Source organism: Jaculus jaculus, chromosome 7 (genome assembly GCF_020740685.1).
Source record: "Jaculus jaculus isolate mJacJac1 chromosome 7, mJacJac1.mat.Y.cur, whole genome shotgun sequence".
In the NCBI taxonomy this organism is placed as follows: domain Eukaryota; kingdom Metazoa; phylum Chordata; class Mammalia; order Rodentia; family Dipodidae; genus Jaculus; species Jaculus jaculus.
The window spans coordinates 17,347,266-17,374,752 of record NC_059108.1 but is presented as its reverse complement, the minus strand read 5'-3'; the positions used below and the strand labels follow the sequence as shown (position 1 = coordinate 17,374,752).

The 27,487-nt window shown below is 36.6% G+C and overlaps 1 protein-coding gene across 5 annotated transcripts in view; it reads right to left on the bottom strand.

Annotated features, from left to right (window-relative positions):
- Nucleotides 1-27,487, bottom strand: part of Nbea (neurobeachin) — a 563,720-nt gene that overhangs the window by 308,801 nt on the left and 227,432 nt on the right. For all 5 annotated transcript variants that reach the window (XM_004659998.2, XM_045154369.1, XM_045154370.1 and 2 more), the window contains one exon: nucleotides 13,937-13,998. In XM_004659998.2, the coding sequence (XP_004660055.2) occupies nucleotides 13,937-13,998 (62 nt within the window). The remainder of the gene's footprint in view (nucleotides 1-13,936; nucleotides 13,999-27,487) is intronic.

Sequence of the window (27,487 nt, the reverse complement as noted above, 5' to 3'; positions counted from 1 at the left end):
CAATTCTCTCTGATATAGAGACTTAGAGAAACTGACTAAAGCTTAGTGGAAATATGAGAAAACATGTGATGCGATAATGATAATTTATTGCTTCTCAGCAAGGACAACCTTTTGGCAATGATACAGGAAAAAGTGTATGTTAAGTGTCTTATCTTAAAAGTAATTCCAGAAAGATTTCAGAGTCATTTTGCATGTGAGAAAACACACACACACACACACACACACACACACACACACACACACACACAGAGCTACTAAAGAAAATAAACAACTTTTAAAGTGTGTCAGTTAACCTTAGACATCACTTTTTTTTTTTTCGAGGTAGGGTCTCACTCTAGCCCAGGCTGACCTGGAATTCACTATGGAGTCTCAGGGTGGCCTCGAACTCATGGCAATCCTCCTACCTCTGCCTCCCGAGTGCTGGGATTACAGGCGTGCGCCACCACGCCCTGCGCCAGACATCACATTTTAATCTTTCTGGGAAGCTCATTTAACTTCAAGTTTGAATGTGTGCAGAGAACTGCCAAATCTTTTAAACAGCACTGTCACCATTTTTAACTCTTCTACATGTATGCGTAACATTTCCTTAAGATGAAGGAGCTGGATCTCATGTTAAGACTCTTTGAAACTGAACACTTTGAAGACAAATAAGTTGCAGAAGGATGACAATGAAATCCCCATGTTCTTTGCACACTAACTTCATGGTAGTTAAGATGCTCAGTAGAAACCTCAGACCCAGAGCAGCTTTCCCATCAGTTTCTCTTCCTCTGTGTCAGCACAATGCACAGCTCTCAGTCATTGCTTTTCATATAAAATTAATCAAACCAACTCAATATTCTCAGAAATGAAAACATCTTAAAATTGTTGGAAGTACCAGAGGAGAAAATGGGAGTCCATATTGAGATTTTAAGTCTTCAGGAAAATAATTACTGATTTTATATTCTTTTCTTCCTTAATGTCTACTTGTCATTAACTATCACCAAAAAACGTCGCCGTGCTCTTTAAAATTTTCAAAATAGAGCCAGGCGTGGTGGCACATGCCTTAAGAGTTTGAGGCCACCCTGAGACTACGTAGTGAATTCCAGGTCACTTGAGCTAGCGTGAGGCCCTACCTCAAAAAGCCAAAAGAGAAAAAACAAAAAAATAAAATTTTCAAAGTAAACATTCATTACAACTATCATGCTCTTAAATCTGTGTAATAGCTAGGGAGGTAACTAAGCACAAGGTACTCACACAAGGAAACTGAGCTAAGAAGGTAACTAAATACGAGGGAAATAAGCACACGAGATAACTAAGCTAGGGAGGTTAACTAAGCACTAGGACTGAAGTAAAGCACATTATGAACACTGCAAAACAGGGATGGACATTGTTTCCATGAACATGAAACATAAGCAATGTAAGAGGAGAAGCATCCCAATTATCCTTTGATCATTTTCATGCCTTTACGAAAATCAAATTATTATAATAATAAACAAATAATCAATGCTTAAAAAGTGATTACAGATATAAAAGTCAATTGCAAAAAAAATAGGCAATGAAGAAATAGATCTAGTCAGTTATTTCTAGTTATAGTATCATATAAAGAGAACTTTAGCAGATAATTAAATAATGTTAATAAATTAAACATATCTAAATACAAAAACCCCACACCTAATAACAAAAAAATTATAAATATGTGTACTTGTGTTTGTACTTAAAAAGACTAGATTGTTTTACAAGATTTTTTAAAAAAATGAATATTCAATAACCATTAATACATACAGCATATATATTGTCACCATTTCATTTTACACAAGGAATGGTTTTAGGATCCAGGGGGAGAATTAAAGCCTATAGATATTTAAGTCCCTATATAAAGTGATGAAATATCTGCAAAAAAACAGTATATCCTAGTGTGTATTGTAAATAATCACTAGATTACTAAGTAAAAATATTATATAATAATTGTTCTATTGCATTTTCTAGAGAAAAATGACAAGAAGATTGTACATAACCAGCAGAGATACAATTATTTTCCAAATAAAAAATGAGTATTTATTTGCAGTGACGCGGGGGGAGAAAACGGGACACCAAGGCCTCTTTTCACTGCAAACACACTCCAAATACATGTGCCACTTGGTACATCTGGCATATGGGGGCAATGGGGAATCAAAGCAAGGCCATCAAGCTTTACAAATACCTTTAGCTGTTGAGCCATCTTCCCTGCTCCCAAATATTTTTAATGTATAGCTGACCCTCCCAGTATTTTAAAAGAACATGTTTGAATATACGCAACAGAACACACAGGTGATGGTTATTCTGGTATCAACTTCATTAGATTAGCCATCAAAGGACACACGTCTTAGAGGAGGTCTGTGGTGTGTTTCTGGAAGCATTAACTGAGGGAGGAAGTCGTTCCTCCAGAGTGGGTGGCCAGCAACTCAAATTGTGCATATGAACATCCTGGTCAGTGCTGCAGCCAGGCTCGCACTGCTGGCAGAAATCACCCGACCAAGAGCATCTCTTGGGAAAAGGGGGGTTTATCTTGGCTTATAGACCCGAGGGGATGCTCCAAAATGGCAAGGGGAAATGATGGAATAAGCAGAGAGTGGACATCACCTCCTGACCAACATCAGATGTACAATAGCAAGAGGAGAGTGTGCCAAACACTGGCAAGGGGACACTGGAAGTATCTGTGCAGGGGAGTCGAACCAAAAGCTTTTCATGTGCTAAGCAGTCAAAAGTAATGCACTGCCACTGAGCATCACTGCTTCACTGGGAATGAAATTTCATTAAGGAAGAAAATTAGAGGCAATGTTTAAGATTTTAAAAACCTATTAGGGTAGAAGAAAGACTCAAACATGAGTAAGTTATAACATACTTTCATGATTCATGACTTTTAAATTAGGCAAGTAAAATTTAAAGGGGCAGAAATGGATAGTTGCTGAATATCAGAGTAACTTTCCTGGTATACACAGGCCTCTGATGGCCAGTGCCACAAAAGAGGGAAAACAGGCAATTACTATATCATTGAGACAAAATGTTATTTATAGTAGGACATGCCCTTAGCATGGGTAATACATTAGTTCATTCCCCACAACTGCCAAAAAAAGAAAAAAGAAAGAGTTTGAGACTTAATAATAGATACAGTTTTGAAGATCTTCAGTTCTTAAAATTAAAGTTTAGTAGAACAAGAACTTACTTTTCTCTTATACTTGCTGGAAGGAACATACTCATTAAAACATTGTGTGCATTAGTCAAGACTGTTAAAAGTACTGTTTTCTAAAAAGTTATATTTCATGGTTAGCTTCTTTTCCCCTTGATTTTGTTTTAGTTTTGTGTGTGTGTGTGTATGTGTGTATTAGAAAGCAGGTTTGTACAAAGCCAGGATCAATCCTGAAGATAATAAGGGAGATGCTCCACCACCAGCTCCATCTCTTAGGGTTCTATGACAAAGAAGGATTATCCATGGAAAGGCCCATTTGGGTCTCCATCTTTTGGGACCAGGACTCACCTGTTTTCAATGATGAGCTTTATCATTTTAGTGCTAAGATCAAGGTGTGTTAGTAAGATGATCTTGAAAATGTTTTAACTCAAGAAAAACATACAGTAAAATATAAACATGAATGGAAACTGCACATAATATTCACATGTCAGAAAGTATTGGGAACTATTAAGCAACTATACAATTTCATCTTTTGGAATATTTTTATAAATAAAGATGGAATGGACAAATGTTAATTCTGAGGCTACTGCACATACTCATATTGTGTGGACACCACCTAAGCTTATATCCTATGTCACAGTGAAGAGATCATGGTAAAAATTGCCTTGCTGTTAAAAAGATTACGAAACAGCCATACTGTAATGCACTGCTCATGTTCTTCTCTCTACTTGGCTTATTCACTCTCCCACACCAGGCTGATGTACACCCACGTCACTTCATGCTCGGGCATAATATTACACTGCTCCATGTCACTGATCTACATTACTTTAGAAGTAACATCTAGTACCAAGTCTTCTCTGCCATTCAACTTTATAAGCAACATCTATTTTCAAGTCTTCTCGGAAATACCATTTTAGAAGTAACATCTGGTATCAAATCTTCTCTGTCAAGGGCCTGTTGCACTTCATTAGCACAAAGCAGAATTGTGTACCACATCATAGTCACATTTGGAAAAAAAAAAAAATCATCAGACATCAATAGGTGTCAGCCAGTACAAAGAATGTTTGCATTGTAGAGATCATACTTCCCAAACTACTACAGTAATACCTGACACATAATTATCTGGTCTTTCATGACCTACAAAATTCTAGGTTTCTCGAACAGCTTGTTCTACTTATGGGGGAAAAAAAAAAAAACACAGGCATTCATCGATACACAGAGAGGCTGATCAATATGGCAGCTACTTTACATTACATTATTACACACACTTGAACATTTGAATTGGACTAATGTGAACTGAGAGGTGTTAACAACTATAAAGAGCTGTTTCTGAAGGCTTACTATAAACATAGAAGACAATACAAATTATAATATTGTTTTGATATTGAAAATGTACTGAGGGCTGCAGAGATGGCTTAGCAGTTAAGCGCTTGCCTGTGAAGCCTAAGGACCCCGGTTCAAGGCTCGGTTCCCCAGGTCCCACGTCAGCCAGATGCACAAGGGGGCGCACGCATCTGGAGTTCGTTTGCAGAGGCTGGAAGCCCTGGCGTGCCCATTCTCTCTCTCTCCCTCTATCTGTCTTTCTGTCTGTGTCTGTCGCTCTCAAATAAATAAATAAATAATAAAAAAAAAAGAAATGAAAATGTACTGAAATTATTAACTAAAAATGGAATTATTCTCTCTTTATATTTAATGTGGTTATTAGAAATCTTAGAATTTTATGTGAACCACATTTTATTTGTATTGGACAAAAATGATCTAAAGAATGAATCAAAGATGAGATCCGGGTGTGGTGGCACATGCCTTTAATCCTAGCACTTGGGAGGCAGAGGTAGGAGGATCACCATGTGTTTGAGGCCACCTGGAGACTACATAGTAAATTTCACGTTAGCCTGAGTTCAAGTGAAATCCTACCTCGAAAAAGAAAAATTTAAAAAATGAAGAACTACTTGAACACTATGCTGTGATATCAAAATTGTTTATTTTGTTAGTAATACAAATTTATATTGAATTTTTTGTTCATTTTTATTTATTTATTTGATAGCGACAGACAGAGAAAGAGGCAGAGAGAGAGAGAATGGGTGCACCAGGGCCTCCAGCCACTGCAAATGAACTCCAGACGCGTACGCCCCCTTGTGCATCTGGCTAACATGGTTCCTGGGGAATCAAACCTTGAACCAGGGTCCTTAGGCTTCACAGGCAAGCGCTTAACTGCTAAGCCATCTCTCCAGCCCTATACTGAATTTTTATATTGAATATACTAATGACTTTTATATTAATGTATACAAACACTTTGAAAGGATATTCATTTAAATGGTTATAGTCATTTCTACCAGGTAGTTAAAATATGAAATATGGGAGAAATATTTAAATTATAATATTATAAAAATATAAAAATGTATGGAAAATACACTATACATTATAAAATCTCCTGCATCAATGATTAACTGGTTATATAGAATTCATTTTATATTCATTTATAATACTATTATTTGCATGAAGTAGAGAGAAAAAGAGAGTGAATGGGTGTGCATGTATAAGCATGTAAGGGCTGCTTGCCAGTGCTGAACTCCAGATATGTGTGCCACCCTTGTGTGTCTGGCTTTATGTGGGTATTGGGGAACTGAACCCAGGCCTGCAGGACTGGCAAGAAAGCACTCTGAACTGTTAAGCCATCTCCCCAGCCAGCTTAACCGTTTCTCAATATCATTCCCGAAGAAAGAATACTATCTCCAAGAAATGGGGGTAAAAAAACATACCTACTTGCCAGTGGCTAAAGTTGAACCTATATCTATATCACCCATAAACTAACTCCACATGGATCACAAACTGGGGAAAATCTGTAAGAGCTTAGACTTCAAAATGTATATATAAATATGATAGAGCATAAGAAACAGCTAGAAAGTAATAAGCTAGACACTACTGAAATTCAGAAATTTTCTGTATTCATGATAGTATCAAAAGGAGAAAGCCAATCCACAGAAAGGGAGAGGTATCTGGAAACCCAAATCTGATCATGCTTCCATATTCAGAACAGGCAGGAACATTCATGATGCAGCAGTAGCAACAGCAGCAGAGGGCGCAGAAACCATTTCCATGCAGGTGACACAGCTCAACACACTCAGACAAACACGGCCAGCATCTGAGTTCCCACAGATGCAAACCCAAACACGGTAAGTGCTGGGGCAGCACCTAGGGTTAGGCAACGTGCTTGTTGCACATGCCTGAGTACCTGACTCAGGATTCCCAGTACCAATGTAAAGGGCTGGCTGGGCAAGGCAGTGTATGCCTGTAATCCCAGGGCTGGGGAAGCAGAAACAGGGGATCTCTGAGACTCACTAGCAAGCTGACTCAAGGTGTTTTTGATTCAGTAAGAAAGCCCTGCCAGGGAATAGGGCGGAGCGACTGAAGAAGACACCAGGAATCAACCACAGCTCTCCACAGGTGCTCCTGTGCATGTGAGCACGCATGCATGCGCACACACACACCACAAACGCACATGCATCCACAACTTTAAGCACCCATATGCACACCCTACAAACATTTATGAAAAAAAATACAGTGAGGCAACTATTACATATTCATTATTATGGCTATAACTAAAAACAAACAAACCCAGAAGTAACAAATCTTGTTAGGATATGGAGGAAATGAAACTGCAGCACATTCCCCTGATAATATAAAACACTGACACGGTTGTGAAAAACATTTGTTAATTCCTTAAAAAGTTAAACACAGAACCACTGCATTATCTAGCAAACAGGTCCTAAATATATGCCAGAGACACACATGCCAATGTTCACAATGGAGATAATCACAATGTTCAAAAGGTGGGGACAGCTCAAATGTCTATCAGGAGGTACCTACATCAATGAAATGTGGTATCATGCCACCACAAAAAGTACAAAAAACCCGATATATGCTACAAAGGGATGGATTTGATAATGTGATGGTCAGTGACACCTAAAAAGGCAATCCAAGATTCCCTTTGAAAAAAATCTAGGATAGACAAATTCATGTACAAAAAGGTGGAGTGAAATTACTTAATAGGTACAGGGCTTTTGTTAGTTATATTAAAAACTTTTAGAAATAACAAATGCTGTGAATGCAATTATTGTTCCCTAACTTCTACACTTAAAATGATTAAAATGGGGACCGGTGTGGTGGTGCATGCCTTTAATCGCAGTACTTGGGAGGCAGAGGTAGGAGATCGCCTTGAGTTCATGGCCACCCTAAGATGACATAGTGAATTCCAGGTGAGCCGGAGCTAGAGTGAGACCCTGCCTCAAAACAACAACGACAAAAAACAAACAAACAAAAGAAAGGTTAAAATGGGACTGGGAGCGGGGGGAAGCTCAGTCAAGTAAGTATTTAATTCAATTCACAAACATGAAGATCTAAATTCAATTCCCAGTCCCCGTGCAGAAATGCAGGTACAGTGGTCATCCCAGTGCTGCGGATATGGAGACCCTGTGCTAGGCGTGGCTGATGTAAGGATGAGAAAACCCGAAAGCATGTCAGGCGATTTCAACATCATATGTGTCAGCTCAGCACAGATCTGAGCGGAAAAAGAGAACAGGCTTTAAACAGTGCCCTTGAAGTCTCTAACAATCTTTCCCTATGGATTGTTTTAAATAATTTGTCATTTAATACATCCTGGATAAATGCCAATGAAATTTACTGGCTTTACTATATATAACCTATTTTCCTCAATAGTTACATAAAATGATTAGTGGAAATACTACCCATAAGACTTCTTTGAAAGATATCTGTTACATAAGGGAAAAGCAAAAATCATGTCTGCCTCATAAAAGAGCATCCAATTAAAAGACAGAAACAGGTATCCCTATCACCATACAGATTTTTGCATTCCAATGCCAAGGTGAATGCTGGAGAGATTCAACACTCAACCAACATGGAAGAAAAGCTTCATAAAGAAGAGCACAAAGGGTCAGGCATGGTGGCACACACTTTTAATCGCAGCCCTCAGGAGGTAGAGGTAGGAGGATCACTGTGAATTCGAGGCCAGTCTGAGAATATATAGGAAATTCCAGGTCAGCATGGGCTAGACCAAGACCCTACTTCAAAAAACAACAAAAAGAGCATGAAATAATTTGGAAAATGTCAAGGCAAAGTAACAATTGTGTGGGTTGTATTACTATGGAAATAAAATTGCACTGAATGTTCCATGAAAAACACACATGTAAAATAGAGAAAGTTGAATCCTATCTGTACTTAACTTTATATGAACATTATGCAATTATGCAATGTATACATATATCAAAACATTACTATGTATAGCTTTCATGGTTGAAGATAAATTCAAAGTAAAACCTTATCATACCTATTCAGTGTAATTTGAATGAAATCAACAAAGAAGATCTTATGTGAATAATCAAAAGTAATTTGAATCATACAGTCTTTAAATATTTGATTATATTTTCATTAGAAATGCTATACAAGATTGAGACAGTAATAGCACTGAGGAGGGAATCATTCTGCAAGTATTCTCCCCTATTTTTTAAACAGTTTTTGCTACTCACATACTTTTGTTTTCCCTTAAAAATACCTATAGTTTTAGTGTAAAATTTTTTGATAGATTATAATATTTATTTTGACCCTATAGGGTTGACTTAAACCCTATAACTAATCACATTTTCAACCTTCAGATTAAGTTTTATTTATACTTAGGACATATTCAAACCTTACAGCAATAATACACAAAAATTTTTAAAAGTTGCCCAATTTGCCCTTTTAACGTGGAATGACTTTACACCAGATAAAAATTGTAGCCAGTCATTGTCCAAAGATAAAGAATTTCTTAGACAGGAATTTGCTCCTTTAGGTAGAAGCTGAACTTGAAAAGGCAATGACTACAAGCTGTTGAAAAGTTAGAAACGGCTCTGGGCTGATGCTGGCCATGTAAGTGGGAGGACCCAGAGCCTTTATAAAAACCTGACACTGTAGGGCTAGTATCTGGAGTCCCAGAGACACTAGGGATAGAAGGATGGCAAGAAGCTGGGCATGGTGGTGCACGCTTTTAGTCCCAGCACTTGGGAGGCAGAGGCAAGAGGATCACCATGAGTTCAAGGCCACCCTGAGACTACATAGTCAATTCCAAGTCAGCCTGAGCTAGAGTGAGACCCTACCTTGAAAAACCAAAAAAAAAAAAAAAAAAAAAAAGGAAGAAGGAGGAGGAGGAGGAGGGAAGGGAGACAAGAGAATCTCCTGAAGCTCGTGACCAGCCTGGAGAATCAGTAGTGATCAATGAAATCAGAGACTGCCTCAGACAAGCCAGAAGAGGAAAAATGGCATCTGAAGTTAGCCTCTGGTCTACACACACACACACACACACACACACCAGAAGTGTTAGAAATGTCTTCATCTCTGTCTTATAAGATTAACATACAATAATGTCTTAAATAAAAAATATTCTGAGTAAAATGTGGAATATTCTATATAATCAAATAAATATATTTTCTGGATATGTCGTTTCTGAAGTACAGTAAACAAGTTGATGGCAAGCCTGAGTATGTAGGAAGTTCTTTCCCTCAGAGCCCAGCTTGGGCTGTTTGTGAAACCCAAGTCTCCTTTCCTTCTTCTGCTAGACAGAAAGCCTACTGTCTTCAGGGTCTGTCAGAGGTCCACCTCAGTAGACCCTCTGGGACTATCTTACTCTTGGCTTAAAGGACCAATGTCCTGATACACACATAAGTAGTACTTGATTATACTCAATTAAGCATGGTGTGCCAATTTTAAATTATTATTGATTAATTTTAATGCATAACCTGCAAGTTTCATAGATGAGCCTAGACACATTGAGAAATGAAAATCTGACACTAAGGCTTCAGTAACCACCAAAAGGTCCTCATGAAATAACTAGTATATTACATGTCACATAACTTCACTTTGACAATTAGAATTTCATGAAATTTCCAAAGTCTCTACCTGACAAAAGCTTTTCTTAACCTCTTCTTTTGATTTCCTTTATCATCTTATTATCACAACAAAAGCTCTTGTAATACTAACAGCTTATAAATGAATATCATTTAACAGGTCTTTATACCCACCCTATCTCTCCAGCTTAGAAACTCATTACATATAGAATCAGCATGTTTTTTTTTTTCTTTTACAGCATGTGATTAAACTGTATCAAATCAGAGAAAAAGTTGAACAACATTAAACGTTCAAAAGAAAATCACTTGCAAAAAAGAAGTTCTTCAGTTGTGGTTCCTTTGTGACTGTTGTCTTTAGAAGTCCTAGGTCATGTCATGATCACTGCAGTGAGGTCACCAAAACCCTTTCAGTGAAGTATACGAAGTATTTAGAAAAGAATAAAGTCAAACGAAACCACAAAGTCACTCATGCTTGGAACTTCATACATAGATCCCAAGAGACTTTACATTACTTATTACTTAACTATTTATAAATTTTAATGAAAGAAAAATGATTTATTAAACTGTCTTTTGCTTGATCTAGTATTCAAGTAAAAAAATCACTTTAATGCTGAGAGGTTTTTTTTTTAAACATGAAGTTGAACGATTTATAAAAAAAAAATTCTATTGACAGGTAAGGCATAGAAAAATGCAAGTGACATCTGCTAAACTTTACTTATGAAAATGTAAAGAAATCCTATGGGATAACATCACTCAAGTTTTCTCAGAGTACCTCTCATGGAGACTTCCTCAAAAAGAAAAATCTGGAAATAATTGGAAACTATTATACTACCTTAAGAAAAAAAGGTTACTTGAAAACTAAATCTGCTATTCATCAGAGAATACAATACAGTCAGAATAACGTAACAGAAAAACAAGTGTGTGTGAAGAAAAATAGAGAACATCACAACTACTGTGGGCTACAGAACTTGAAGTTGAGACTGAAAATAGGACTGGACCTCTCTATGTGATGCACTGAGGTCCTCAAGAGAATGCCAACTGTGCACAGACTGTGTGGAAAATCATAATTATGTTCACTTCAAAGTGATAGGCAGTCATTCTTTTAAGGAGCTGCCAGTAACTATAATTTTAGTATAAATCAAAAGTGAAGAGTAGGTAATCCTCAAAATTTATTTTTGTATCATAAGATGTACATGTAAACAATTGTCCACAATATAGTAAAAATGTTTAGGTATTTTTCAGTACAATTAACAAATCAGAATGGAGCATGTTAATATTTTCTTCTTGAAACTTACAATATGTCACAGAGATGTAACATTCCATTGAAAGGGTGGACTGGACACCATGTCCCTTGGAGTTTGAGACTGCCCATATGAACTAAATTATCTTTGACAAGTACCTTCAGACACTTGTAATATGATCGCATGTAAATTTAGACCACATTTTGGACACAAACCATTGGAAAAAGTAATTTTGTTCAGGAGTTGATACAAGAAAAAAGAAAACCCCATAGCCTTCATCCTATGTAGTAGCTATGAAACTTCCAACATGAAAAGGAAAAGGGAAAAAAAAGGCATCTGACGTGTTTCAGCACCGAAATGAGATGCAGCAAAAATGTGGCGTGTCCGTTTCCTTTTCAACCCTTAGCCGTCTATTCTCTGCAACAAAACGTGATCTTTAAATGGCTCATCAAAATTATATGCAAATAAGCTAGAAAATCATATTTGCATTGAAAATTTATTTTAGCCAATAATTAAATCACGGTGTGGATATCTTAGGCTGTATTTCTCACTGGGGACAAAAGGACAGACAAGGTACCCAGAGAGGAGCCCACACACTTACTCCTCCCCTCCACCACCCTGCTGCTCATCCCAGGGAACGACTGGTACTTTCAAGGGCTGATGGTAAACCAGCAAAAAGAGCCCAGGGTATGCAGCTTTAAAAATTCATCAGGCCTGCCTGCCTTGGCAGGACGACAGGCTACAGCCCGGGGCTAATTCTACTGGGAACATCTCCTTGTAGAAGAGATACATTAAGGCCTGCAGAAGAAAACGCTGCTCTGCAAAAAGCACAGCCATGCTATCTACATGACGCCATGAACGGCATCTCTCTACCCCAGATCTGCTACTGCTATAACCATCCTGTTAACGGATTAAAACCAAATATAAAACATCACCAATTGGAGCAGAAGAAAAAATGGCAAGTAATTTTAAGAAGCTTTAAGGAATGTCCGTTGTTCTGTGTGCCCTCAAAGCCAAAGCCCAAACATCCAGGGAACAACTAATTTCTTAGAATAGTTAACTCGGCATCTGAATTGGGCTGGAAAAAAAAATCGTTCATTTGCTTCCTTAAAACACTAGAGAAGAGTCATTTCAAATTAACAAAAGGTAGCTGAACAACTTAAACAAATTTTACAAGCATACCCTTTAAACCACTTATATGAAGGAAATTTAATCAGAGAACCACTTGAAACATCTAAATTTTTCAGGTTTCAAACACACTGAGTTATTTTTAAAATTAAATTTAAAAATCAAAACATGTTTATAAAGCTGCTTTGCTGAAACACTGAAAGTGCGCTGCACAGAGAGCTTGAATTTCTCACTCTTCCTTTCAATCAATATCTGAGGCAAAGTTTCATCTCTAGGGCCCTTAATGGCAGGAATTTCTGGAGCCAGCAAATGAGTAATGTTAAACCTATGATGAGATGATGAGGCCATCAAAGACACCAGATCCTAATGCAACATTCCTCTTTATTTCTCTCAACTGCAGTGGAAGTCAGGGCTAAGGCAGAAGTCATTCTAAACCATTTCTTTCTAAAAATGCTTTTCATAAACATTAAAAGGCAGAACTTCCAGACTGTCTCTCGAACTCAGGACCTCTGCATCTGGCAATTTTTCACATGCTCTGCAGACAAACTCCTGCCAGTGATACTGTGTTCTTTAACTCCATTCTTATCAATAGTCTTCCTAGCTACCAAAACGGAACTGGACTTAGTAGCTTCCCCATGAGCAGATTCTTGAAGAAAGTAAATGTGAAAACGGGAAATTAATAGGTAAGTTTTCTGCTTTGTTTGTTTTGGTGATGTTTCGAGGAAGCCATATTGACGCGGGAGCTAGCTGTGCTCTTATGGTTCAGATGCTTTTCTCATCTACTGAGGAAACTAGGGGAAAATGTAACAACTATGCAAAATAAGCATATTATATAAGCTCTGTATTATATGTTACAAAATGTTTCATATTTATATGACTACAGGGAACATGAAACATTGTGAAAGAGTCAGTGAATGGAAATACCAGTAAGTTTCTCTTTTAGTTATCAGAAAATATTTCAATATATATATATATTAAGATTTTTGTATAATTATTAAGAGGAAACACTATCCAATGATTTTGTTTTGATTCTTGCTAATAAAGAGTATTAAGAAGATTTTAGAATTTACTGATAAACACCAAGTACACATTTTAAAAAGGCAGAGGAGCATATCCAAGGACATTCACTAACAAACTGTATATATTTTGCTAGTTACAGAAAAAACTTTAATTTTTATTACCTCCCATTTAACTCTGGGAACAACAATGTAAGTTTTAAGATTACAAATTATTCTCTATTATTTGCAAAAGGGTGAATATAGACTAGCACTAGAAATGCACACAAAAGCACAGACACAGACAAAACAGTGAGCAATGGAAGGACGGGGAAGATGGAAGACCAGGACAGCTGAAGAGCGGAAATCATGACAATATTCACAAGGCAAGATATATCAAGTAATACAGCCAATTATCTTCTCCACCTCTACCGTGAAGAGGGGAGCTCAAAGATGCCACATGCACGCAGAGCTACTCAGTCACAAAGCGCCCACACACAGGTCAGAGCACCCAAGGGGCCGAGACTGTACCTGTGAGCACAGCAGCATGACGAGCTCCACCACGGACGTGCTGGACTTCATGCACACCAGGCCTGGGGAGAGAGCAAGCAGAAGCCCGTTAAACAGCGGCAGCGGTGGCCAGGCCACTTACAGAACTCGTTACAAACTTCCTTTGAACCATAACCCCTCAACTGAATGGATGGAAACATCTGCTAACATACTATTTTACATTAATTTGGATATTGGGATATTTCAGATGATGTGAAAATTACTGACATTGATTTCTGGTTGTTTCTATTAGGTTTAAGAGTGTTTAAATATTTAATCAAGGTTAAGCATGGTCACTGAAACTGATAAGCTGTTTAGAGCTACTTTCAACCCAAAGATGCTATCTGATTGCTTTGCTATGTGATTGTTTCCTAGAGTCAAGAGAACAAGAAACGTTCAAAGATTAAGTAAGATTTTCTCCCTAAAACACCAAACTTAAAATTAAACTCAGTGGGTCACAATAAGGGGGAAAAAAGGAAATCATAGATAAAATCAGGAGTGGGACTGGTTGGAAAGAGAAAGGGTTGGTTTGGCCTGGCGTGAAGGGGACAAAAGAGGGTAGTAAAGGGTGAACAAGGTCAAAATGCTTCCATACGTATATGAAGTTATTATGAAATAAACAGAAATAAAATTTACAACTAAGCAATTCACCAGGGCTTACAAAATGCTTCCAAATCCTCAGGCAAGATATCAGAAAGCAGAAAGAAAAAAAAAAAAAGGAAACAAAACGAAATGCTGTAATGAGTATGAGATCTAATGAAGACTACTTAGTGTGCCTGGGGTGGGGAGGGGCACTTGGTACAAAACCTTATGTACGAGTCATTTCATTCTCAACTATTCCTATTCCACAGATGAGAAAGCATTCTTTCTGCAACATTTTCAACATTTTTTTTCACAAATGAAAGGATGATTACTATGTATACAGTATATAAAAAAGTAGATCAGAATTGCAAGTTTCTAAAAATAGCAACATATAGGAAGATAAACATATAACAATCTCTGTCAACAAATATCTCAATTTTAATTGTTGCTAACTAAAGATTATTTCAACAAGTTCTTTCTGTTTTTAAGCCAAAAAATTAATGAATATATTTTATTGTGTTTCTTAAGAATAAATTCAATTGATCAAACTCTTATATGAAACAATTGTTTGGTCTCAATATACTAATTGTTGTTAGACGGAAAGTTGAAGCAACAGTGATTTTCATTTTTGTTTTCTTAAGGTGATTTCAAGTCTCAAATGCCTTGTAGACACTAGCATGTATATTTATTGCAGGTACGGATAAATGCCCCTTCGTGCCCATTTTGCTAAAGACCCCGTCTGTACTACACAGACAGAGGAAGCTGTAAAAGGCACTGTTACTCCACAATATCAAACATGTGGGCAGACAGTTAACTAATGAACTAAGAGGCAGATGAGAAAAGCTCATTTAAGAGACAAGTGGTGTGACTGATGAGCAATTCTCAGGCTCAGTAACTAGAGAGTCAGAAAGACTCATGAATCATTACAACCTGTTGGCAGCTGAACTATTTAGACTCTGACCAAAAAAAAAAAAAAAAAAAAAAATTAAGTAAAAGGCCACAGGAGCCAGGCATGGCAGCACACATCTTTAATTCCAGCACTTGGGAGGCAGAGGTAGGAGGATCACTGTGAGTTCAAGGCCACCCTGAGACTGCATACTGAATTCCAGGTCAGCCTGGGTTACAGTGAGACCCTACCTCAAAACAAACAAACAAAAAAGACCACTGAATTATAATCAAGAGCTGTAGCCATATTAACATACCCAATAAGACTTTGACATAAAGAATTATTGCGTATATTCTGTGTACTAATTTTAATATGAAATACTCTAAGTAAAATTAGAAAAACTGCAATTATATTATGCACAAACTAATTTGTAAACAAACTTCTAAGAAATGTTTACGTAATAAGAACATTCAAAAAACAGAACATACAAAAGTCTCAGAAATACTATTCCACCAAATAAATTATTTTAATAGTTTCACTATTGTTCTCCAAAGGATAAATAGCAAACAGTATTCATTCTCAGTACTCTGTAAAAAGATACTCAATTCAAGACCAAAGAGTGTCATCGATTTAACCCAGAAATGTGCCTAGTTAGTTCTGAAGTATTAAAAAAAAGAACCTAAAAGGACGAAACAGAAGTTTGAAGAAAAAAAATGTAAATTTGACAACAATATAAGCACAAGCAATTTTGGAAAACTTGTGTGTTTTCAAAAATTGCATGAATTTGTTTGAACTGTCTGTATGTGTTAAAAAGAGTATTACCCAAATAGTAAAGTCCACAGATAATAAAAATGTAGGTATTGTCTGATGACACATTTATCTTCTAATAATAATAATACACTTATATTTGAATATTTAGGAATAAACCTAATTTTTTTAATCAAGAAAGTCAAATTTATCTGTGATGGCAGACATAACCATTTAGTTGTATGCACAAAGGCGGAATCTTAGTACACCTCTCAATGTGTATTCATTGATATCTGGCTAGAAATGCATAACTGAGTCCTCTAACTTGATACCTTCTCTTATGAGTAGTCTAGTGTTAGCACTTCAAACTCTATAGTAATAAACAGACATTAATGACATTTTACTAACTATCCCATGTTTTAATGCAAATATCTTAGTAACCGATTGAATGTACATATTTGACAGACTGTACATTGGACAGATTAAAAAACTAGAAAGCTTCTATGATTATCCCACAGTGCTTCATTGGTTAAGAACTGAGGTCAAGTTACCTATCTAGAAAGATCATTTTATGTTTGCTACAGTTAGATAGAGAATTCAGTATTAAATATTAAAGTGATGGTGGTACAGGATGATGAGAAGGGTTCTAGTGGATCATTCTAGTTGGGATAACTCAGATGACCTTCTTGGTTAAGCCAGCATGCTTTAGTTAGATATGCCGGGGAGGGGGGGGGAGCAGTAGTTTTAGCAAAAAGAACTAAGAGAACAGAGAAACTATGAGGCTGCTTTGTAGCTTGCGGGTGGATGACCGTAGTAGTGAGGTGTTTGAACTCAGAACAAGAGAGCTAAGATGAAAATAAGAAAGAGGGCTGGAGAGATGGCTTAATAGTTAAGGCACTTGCCTACAAAGCCTAAAGACCCAGGTTCGATTCCAAAGAACCCACATAAGCAAGATGCACATGTGTCTGAAGTTTGTTTACTGTGACTAGAGGGCCGGGAGTATCCATTCTCTCTTTCTCTCTCTCTAATAAATGAATTTTTTTTTTGTTTTTTTTGTTTTGTTTTGTTTTTCGAGGTAGGGTCTCACTCTAGCCCAGGCTGACCTGGAATTCATTATGTAGTCTCAGGATGGCCTCAAACTCATGGCGATCCTCCTACCTCTGTCTCCAGAGTGCTGGGATTAAAGGCGTGTGCCACCACGCCCGGCGATAAATGAATATTTTTTAATTGGGAAGACAAAGCAGATTCACCAGCACCAGCCCCTAAGAATGAGGGGGGCAGAAAGACTGCAAGAGACACAGAGTGGGTAGGAATACCCTGAGGTATGGTCTCCCTACTACCTGACAGGGACTGCCGAGGCTTTCCTAACCCCACTGTGGAGGGCCCCATGGAAATGGGACCAGGGACCAGAGGATAAGAGTATACTTATCTATATACCTATCTATCATGTATTTATCTATCAATTATCTATATGTGTATCTATATCATTTTTAAAAATCAGAAAGGAAGAGTGAAACAAAGGAAATTATAAGTGGTTTGAAGAGTGAAGGGCAAGCATTGTGAAAAAGCTAGGAAATGGGTGAAGTGATGCCAAGAACATGCAGTGGCATTCTTCCTGCAGTCAGGTAAGAGGGAACCCTCCAAGAAAGGAAGGGTGCACGTGTGACTCCCCAACAGAACCCAGTGACAAAGACAGGACAAGCAACAGAATAGTTTTAACATAAAACTTGTCTTTGACCAAAAAAAAAAAAAAATACTATGATGACAAATACTTCAACACTGCAAACCGTGCTAGATTCCTGGCATGAAACTAGCTAGAATGTACACAATGAGCACAAGGCCTGAGAAGAGGCCTGCAAGCGAGAGACGTTCTATGGGCTCGTGTAAGTTCTGAACATATCATGGGCTGCATTGCCAAAAGATGCACTGGCTGAATAGGAAGACACGGACACTTGAGAATATTAAGTGGGTGGGCAATTTTGAGGTGGTCCAGATCTAGACAGCAAACAAACAGATACAGTAAGTCAATAATTATCCTCAAAACAGGCAGTTATTTTGTGTTCACACTAGCTAGGACAGGGGAAGCAAGTTTCTTCTTGAAAATATATTCCCGCCCAATTAACAACAAAATACAATTTTAAAAAATACCTATCACAGGCTGGGCAGGTGGCTCAGATAGTTGGTGCAAAGCCTAAGAACCCTGGTTTGATTCCCCAGTATCCAGTAAAGCCAAATGCACAGTGGTATATGCATTTGGAATATCCATTTGCAGCAGCTGGAGGCCCCGGTGCATCCAGTCTTTCTTTATCTCTCCTCTCTATCTCTCTCTGCTTGCAGTTAAATAAATTAAAATTTTAATAAACACCTATCACAAAGGATAGAATAAACTTCAAGCCTCCAAAATGAGGGTGAAGTTAGAACCATGGTCATTTTTCTTGAATGCCAGGATGGCTGTAAGGTGAGGTGACAGTGAGTAAGGAGGCTGAAGCTTGAAAATAGTGTATATAAAAAAAAAATCCCATCTCTCACACCTCCTTTTTTATGGTGGGAAGGGAAGGGTATTAAGCATCACCAGACAAGCAAACAAACATACCCTTGGTAGAGACACCTCTTTTTAAGGAACATCATGTCTTTCAGTGAGCAGCAAGTCTGACACATAGCACTAGGATTCTCAGTAAATATTTAGGAACCATCTATTAGTTCCATTAGTTGAAAACAAAATATAAATAATATAATGAGCAAAAGCAAGAATTTTTAAAGAACAATAGCCCAATTCATTCAAAAAGCCTATACTAACCAGACATTCTCAGCTAGGAAAAAAGAAAAAAGAAAAGAGGGATATTGGGGAAATTTCAGAGACCAGGTGATTATGACAGAAATCATGGAGGCAGAGGACATGAAGCAAAGCAGCCCAAGGATACAATGATGTGTCTAGAAAAATCACAGGGGAATGTGGCCTTCAATAGTCAGGATGCAGAGCCCATGCCAGCAAAAGTGGGAAAGAGAAACATTTGAATCATATGAGAGCAAAAGCAAGCGTTGAGATAAAATGTGGAGTGTGGAAGATAGAAGAATGTAGCTGCTACACTTCAAAGGCCACAGTCATGAGATACATTTCAAGACTTACAAAGAAATTAGTATTAATTTAAATGTAATTTGAAATTAATTTGATAATGCCTATTTCTCATGGAAATTTCCTATGGTCAGAGGAAGTAAAAATCCATTTCCAAATTGGAATAGTTGAGTACCTATTCTTAAATTATAATTATAGAATGCCTACACTGGTCAGAAATAAAGTTAATGGTGTCAGTACCCTAACAGTCATTTTTACTTACATAATCCCTCCTTTTTTTTGTCATTGTTCCAATACAGCCTAGGACTCTTATTGAGAAGAGTGTGTGCACTGTACATGGACTGAAGTTCATTAACACTCACTGGCAATTATTCCTGTGGTAATAGCCTCTCTATACAACCATACTACTCCAAAGTTACTTTGATTATTTATACCTTAAACATCATCCATTTATGCTAACCCATCAAAAATGCCAGACCAAAAAAAAAAATAAATGCCAGACCATCAAAAATATTTTGGCAAATTCTTGCTGGGCAATGTTAGTCTTCTCTAGTCTTCTTGTCTTTCTCTTCTGTCCATGGAGACACTATTTTTCATTTATACATACCACATACAAGTTAATTTCTAACTTTTTTTTTGGTATTAATCCTTTTAGGGGTTGTCTGGCCTTCAAAATATTTTCATTTAAATAGTTTCTTTCTAAATCAACCATACAGCAATGCTGAAAGCTTTGCACTGGGGAAAAGACCTATGAGAAAATTCAGCTATCCTAATTGTTAAGAGGCCAATATGCCAGTTATAAAGAGAAGGTATACAAATATATTTTGATGATAGAATCTAAGGAATATTGTACTGAAAACAGAATTACAACAAAACACTGCTTCATAAAACAGTTATGCTTGAGGTTTCTGAGATACTTTTATGTGCAATATTACATTCAAGCTTGCATACCAAAGGTGTTTGACCTGAAATGTCTTTCCCCTTTCTTGACTTCCTGATTTAATCAAAGTGCAACAAATAAGAGTGAGCTAAGGAAAAGAAGAGACATAATTTTCAGGTCATACATCATGTGGAGGCTGCAATGCTCCGTAGCTTAGACTTCGGCACAGAGCCGTCCCTGTGCCTACACTACGGCGCTGTGCTAGATTTCTTCACTTCGCCCTGTGTCCAAATTCCAAAAGCCTCAAAAAATCAAAAGCTACCCAGCTGTGTCTGGTTGGCATCTGATACTGATACTGATACTGTACAAGAGACTGGTCCAAATACTCATCAAACTTATACATACATTTTGTCTATGCATATCATTAAAAGAAACTGTAAAAAAAGTTCTTAGATGTTTCAATATATATTTGTATGCCTTCTCTCTATAAATGGCTTGCTAGTTCAAACCAAAAATATTTTAAATATATAGTAATCAAAAAAGCAGAAATATATAAAAGCAAATTTAATAATGGCTTAACATTAAAATAATTTATAGTTTACAAAGTATACAGTTATTTTACATATACCCATGTGTAAATATGTATAGTTATGTTTCCAAACTATTCAGTCTTTTACTTACTTTAAAATTCATCTATTTAAGTTCTCAATTTTAAATAACCCTAAAGTTGCTTTTATCCTAGTATGAAACCTTGTTATTATAGTATTGGAACTATTGCTCTTCTGTATTTCAAAAACTTAATATACAATTAAGATGGAAATTCTTTCTTTTACTTTCCTTTTCCTAATTATGTATTCATAGAGTCAAAGATAAAAGGGTTAGGGACACTTGGAAATTCAATTCTGAAAGTCATGTAATATACACCCTGTAGGCCAGGGAACAGGTAAGAGACAGGTCACTTTTAGTTGATTACGAAGTCTGAATTCATGAAGTTAGCAGGTAAGGTTAGCAAGGATTATCTCAGAATATTTAAAAGTTGGTTTTCTAAAATCAAGATACATGATGTTGTAAATTGGTTCAAATTGTTATTAAAAGAAAATAATGAACTTAACAAGTACAAACAGTAAGTGTTTAACTTGAACTAATGAGCAGTTATCAATTAATAAGAAAGTGAATCAGGGATCATTCAAAGATAAAATAATCACATATGATTTGGTTTATAAAACAAGATATTTTAAATTATATAAATGCTGTGTGCTAAGTGTGTTTCCAGCCCAAATAATTCTGTTAAACAACAAATTGATAAATAAAGAAGGCATCTATCATGATAATAATTTTTCAGATTAAGTATTTTATGGTCTTACTATTTGAATTATCTTATAATCTTTTTAAATAGTTTTACAGTTTAAGTAATCATGTACTTAACTAAAATATCTTTGATTAGACTAATGAAATGAGAAGAAACAGGGAGTTGAGAACATTTGAGTTATAAATAATAACGTATATATGCAGGAAGGCCATATTTCCACACAGAGAAGGAACAGTTCTAAGTTAAAATTGGTACCACAAAAGTAAAATGTAGCTTTCAGAGAATCTCTTCCTAAAATAGAATTTGATTTATATATACCAGCAAATTCTGATAGTTGTATGGCAAACACAGTCTATTAAGTGGATCAATTTTAAATGGAGAGACAATGAATATGCCAAAGTCACAGAAAACAAGAGAACCAAAAGCAATCACTTGCAAGAAGAAACAAGAAAACGCAGTCCTCAGGAAAGTCCATGGGGGTCACAGCTTTACAAGTCACCCAACTTCAAAGCAGTTGAGCTAAAGAAAATGACCTAAGCTGATCAAACAGAGTGGTTTGATTCAGGTGCCCCCAAAAACTTAGGTGTTCTGAATGCTAGGTTCCCAGCTGATATAGATTTGGGAATTAACAACTCCAGGAAGGGGTGTATTGTTGGGGGCAGGCTTATAGGCATTACAACCAGTTCCCCCATGCCAGTGTTTGGAACACTCTCCTATTGCAGTTGTCCATCTGATGTGGGCCAGGAGGTAACATCCACCCTCTGCTCATGCCATCATTTCCCCCTGCCATCATGGAGCTTCCCCTCCAGTCTGTAAGCCAAAATCAGTTCCCACCAGCTGCTCTTGGTCGGGCACATTTGCCTGCACTGAGAACCTGACTGTGAAGGAAAGGGACCTCTGACTTCTACAGTGCGGGTTTGCATTACCTTACCAATCTAAAAATCAAAGATGCAGTCATTAATTTAAACTTCCTGTTTCCATCTGAACACTGTACAAAGTACAATTTTAGAGGGGCACAAATAACGCTGTATGGAAAACATTAGAATGGCATCTGGTCTAGAAAAAACAGTTATGGGAAACCAAAGATTCTCATTTTTCAAATGGAAGGTTTCAGGAGCATGCATTTGTATAGAGAGGAGGAAATGGTAAACTAAACTGCAAAAAAGTACATACCATCCCCCACCAATTTAGAAAGGCTGGCCTAATTATAAACACTATAAACGCACAAAATTCTATCATGAGAATGTTGTGACAGAAGAATGCTGGAGAGATGTTCTTACACACACGCACACACATATACACATACATATGCATATACAGCACTGCAGTTAGCTCTGAATGCCAGATGTAATAATTTGGGCACAAAATATTTGAAGAGTTCCAAGAATAATTGAAGCATTAAAAGTTATAATACACACTGCATTCAACTAGCATTTAACATTCTTTACATCTGTATCCCTCAATTCATTTTATAATCTACAAATTTTTGAGTGCTATAACAAAAACTATTGAAATGTGGGGTCTACAGCCTACTAAATTTAATTGTACAAGACCCATATGATGCTAACTAGGAACCATTCTTTTTTTGTGAGGGTTTTTTTAATGAAATGACTTAAAATTCAAATTATGCACATATACACATAAGTCTTTAAGGAATCAAATTCAAATAGTAAAATAAATTAGAAAAAATATACCATTTCATCTTTTAAAATTCTTATTTTTCTATTTCATCATTAAAATGTAAACTTTATGCCCAGGATGGGCAGTGAACCTAAAGGAGATACCTTCAACTATAAGTTTTAGCAAATGTTCCATCTCTCAACTTGTTTTTATTTGGTTCTTTGGCCAAGAGCTAGTTGATAATGGCTTATTTCTCTTGTGTTCCACTATCGACTTAAATAGTGGCAACCCTATCTAATTCAGGAGAGTCTGTAAGGTGGAAAATTGTGCTTTGATATGTGGAGACTGATGGCCAAAGCTGAGTTGCTCTGGGCCTCTCCTGTAATCAGAAACTAGAGAGCAAGAGAAATGTATCGGGACAGGCTAGATCAAAGCCAGGAAAGTCTGATGGTGCATGCCAGCTAGTTGTATGTGGTGCCTGAAATTCAATTTGGCTAGACAGCATTAATAGCCAGAATGTCAGTACCAAGCCAGTGCATTCTTACATCTTTCCTGAAATGTTTTGATAGTGGAGGATGTCCTGGCTCTCAGAACTAGGCAATGGTGTTACTATTATAGAAATCTTTAATCTGGATATTTTTTTAAATTAAGTCTCGAAGTTTTGGGCTGACAATTTAAAATATCTGGTTTTAGTGTAGCCATTGCAAACTAAATACATATGTAGAAGATTTTTTTTTTTTTTTTTTTGGTTTTTAGAGGTAGGGTTTTACTCTGGCTCAGGCTCTCCTGGAACTATGTAATCTCAGGGTGGCCTTGAACTCACGGTGATCCTCCAACCTCTACCTCCAGAGTACTGAGATTAAAGGCATGCACCACCATGCCCAGCAAGAATTTTTAACACTAAACTTATTTGCTCTCACACAGTAATGACTTAAGAACTTTTGAAAACTAAAATTTGTATCCATACATTTAGCATCATGGTCTAGAGGGTATAACTGAAATGATTTACAAAATCATACTTTTTCTTACTATTACTATCCCTCATAGGATATTCTGATGTTCTGAGCTGCAGAACAGCATGCCATTAAAATATACTGGGAAAGGACCACATGTATGACACCATCTCACAAATGGGTGACATCCTGCACTCTAAATGTAAGTTTTTAGAGATGGCAAGCCTATTTTCCTATTGTCCATGAAATAAAAATACATTTCTTTGTAAGACCACTTCAAATCTACTTGACAAAAGGAAACAACTTGTCTCTACTTTATTAAAAAGTGGCTGGCAAACATATTGTGGGCCAGATCTTCCAGCTTTTGCATATTGACAACGATAAAGATATAATCAAAGAATTACCCAAATATTTGTTATGATCATAATTTTCTCACAAGCTATCAAGAAAAAGTACACTGTGCTCCATGACTGACTATAATTTTAGGCTTTCAAGGAAAGCTCAGTTTGGGATATGAAGTCAATCTTTTCAGAGGAAGTTTATGGTACAGAAATTTCAAGGAATCTTCCAAGAAAACGTAAGGAAATAGAAGTATCCTATGGGAATTTAAAAAAAAAAAAAAAACCAGTTCAAGTACAACCATTGAATTGTGCAGAAATATAGTGATTTTTCAGAATTCCATAGCCATGATACATAAACGTAAGTATTGCATCTGCTATACAAAATCATTCTAAAATGCATATAAGGCTTGCATTTGTTATGTCTATGAACTGTAAGTAGTTCATACATAAATTGTTCCCTGGTTCAATTCTAGGACCATCCCTCATGTAAGAGCTGGCACAGGAGGTTATCTGCATGTGGCAAGTGTGCTATCCTCCTTGTTCTAGCCCCTTTCTTTATGCTGCTCAAATGACAGGGTAGGTGTTTCTAAGTAGGAACCTTATACATAACTGGCTGAATCTTACATATGACTGTATTTTTTCATGCTTGCATATGCTAGCCTCCAGAGGACACAAAATATGTTTCATCACAACTAACCTGGATACACAATGCCATTCTATTATACAAGGAATAAAAAGTAAATAATACTCTCAAGTTTTCTTTGAACATATAATACATTACAAAATTGAAACTAATGTCTAACAAGTTTTACAATCTGATTAAGAAATAGCAATTTTAAAAAGTAGGTATCTTTAGAGCATCACAGAGAGGGACAGAGCCAGCCATCAGGATGAACTATGAGGATGTGTTCACATGTCAGGCCTACAGTACATTCACTGTAAGAATACAAAGTAACTGGGCAACCCAGTTACCTTTATGAAAGAAGAGTAAGCAAGCAATAAATTTTTCCTTAAATTTTCCAATTTAACTTATCATTCACAAGGGCATATATTTTAGTATATGCATAAATATCTCAGAAGACATAATAAAAGTATTCATTTATGTCTACTTTAGTTTCTTGAAAATTCAATGATTATTGTATTACATATGCATAAATTGGTAAACAATTTTTTTAAGAGTGGGATACAAGTGATGTACTTAATTTCCTATAAAGATAATATCAATATTTATTTTTTTAAATATATTTTGTTCATTTTTTATTTATTTGAGAGAGACAGACAGAGAGAAAGACAGATAGAGGGAAAGAGAGAGAATGGGCGTGCCAGGGCTTCCAGCCACTGCAAACGAACCCCAGACGCATGCGCCCCCTTGCGCATCTGGCTAACGTGGGACCTGGGGAACCGAGCCTCGAATTGGGGTCCTTAGGCTTCAAAGGCAAGCGCTTAACTGCTAAGCCATCTCTCCAGCCCTGGTAAACAGTTTTATAATGTCAAAGTAGTCCTCTTGTTTGAACATAAACTACGTGTGTAACATTTAAAAGCACCCACTAATCTGGGCATGGTAGTGTACACTTTTAATCCCAGCACTCAGGAAGCAGAGGTAGGAGGACTGGTGTGAGTTTCTGGCCACCCTGGGACTACACCGTGAATTCCAGGTCAGTATGAGCTAGAGCAAGACCCTACCTCAAAACAAACAAACAAAAAACTAACAAATAAAAAGCACCCATTCAATGTATTACACTGAAAATATGAGTCTTTTCATCAAGTTATTGGTGATAGAAAAGTACCCTAAATGATCTTTTGTGCCAAGAACAAACAAGTATGTAAAATTTGCCTATGTGAAATTCTGAATATGGTTCCTATTCTTTTGGAGTTGTCATAGTTTACATGAAAAAATTATTCTAACATACTAATTTTATTAGAACAAGAGAAAAATCTTATTTTAAACTTGCTATACAATATGTAATATGGGACCAACACACTATTATTTTGGATGACAAAATTAGTTTTTAATCACTAAAATAAAACAGATGATCCCACTCATATGAGAGGATAAAGATATATTTCACTGATGACAAATTATTCACCTTCAGTTAATCCTGTAGAACATTACAGATAAATCATCTACAACCATATCTGGTAACTTCTCTGCTGTTCTTCAAATTTATGTTTGTTTCCCATACTTCAATATTAGGATTCATTCCTATAGATTTGACTTCCGAGTACCTCTTGGGAGATCAAGATGATATGTTCTATCTGACTAAACACCTTGTGTAAATTTTTGTAGCAAATGCATATTCTCTAATGGATCGAATTGGATTTTATGTTACTTTGGTGATATAGTCTCAATTCAGTATAAATATTTCACTTGACAACAAATTAAAGTTGAGAGTATTAGTAAAATAATTCTTGACAAGTAACAAATCTTCATATTAACCACTTTTATTGGCTAAAAGATAAGATCTTGATATTGAAATACTAAATCTTGCAGTTTTCTATTTCAACTCATTATTTCTTATACAGATCATCTGCATTTCTTTAATCACTAAATTTCCCTCCATCCAAACATAGATTTTTTTCTCCACAAAATCTTCAAAGAGCCCTTGAAATTCTAACAACTTCCCTCAGTAATTTCACTGTGAAATGTCTCCCGTGAGTATTTACTTGTTCCCAATTTTTTTTTTAAGTTTTTATTTGTAAAGAAAATAGGGGAAAGGGAGGAAAGGGGGAGGGGGAGAGAGCAGGTGAACACCAGGGCCTCTTGCCACTGCAAATGAACTCCAGATGCATGCACCACTTTGTGCATCTGGCTATATGTGGGTATTGGGGAATCAACCCCAAGTCATTAGGCTTTGCAGGCATGCACCTTAACCCTGAGTCATCTCTCCAGCCTCCCATATATTTTGCACCCTACAACCCTGCATGTTTCTCCTACTCTTCTGAAATGTCTTCAATGTGACCAAAAGACTTCTTATGGAATTATGTCCTCTTACATGGAATCTGACTGCTGCTTCCATACTTGAAGAGAAAAGTACATCCTCATAGTCAACACTAAGTAATTATTCTATTTTAAGTAAAAATATTAATGAATAGTTCATATATTATGCAATGTGTCCACTTTGAATACATCCATCCATCCTTG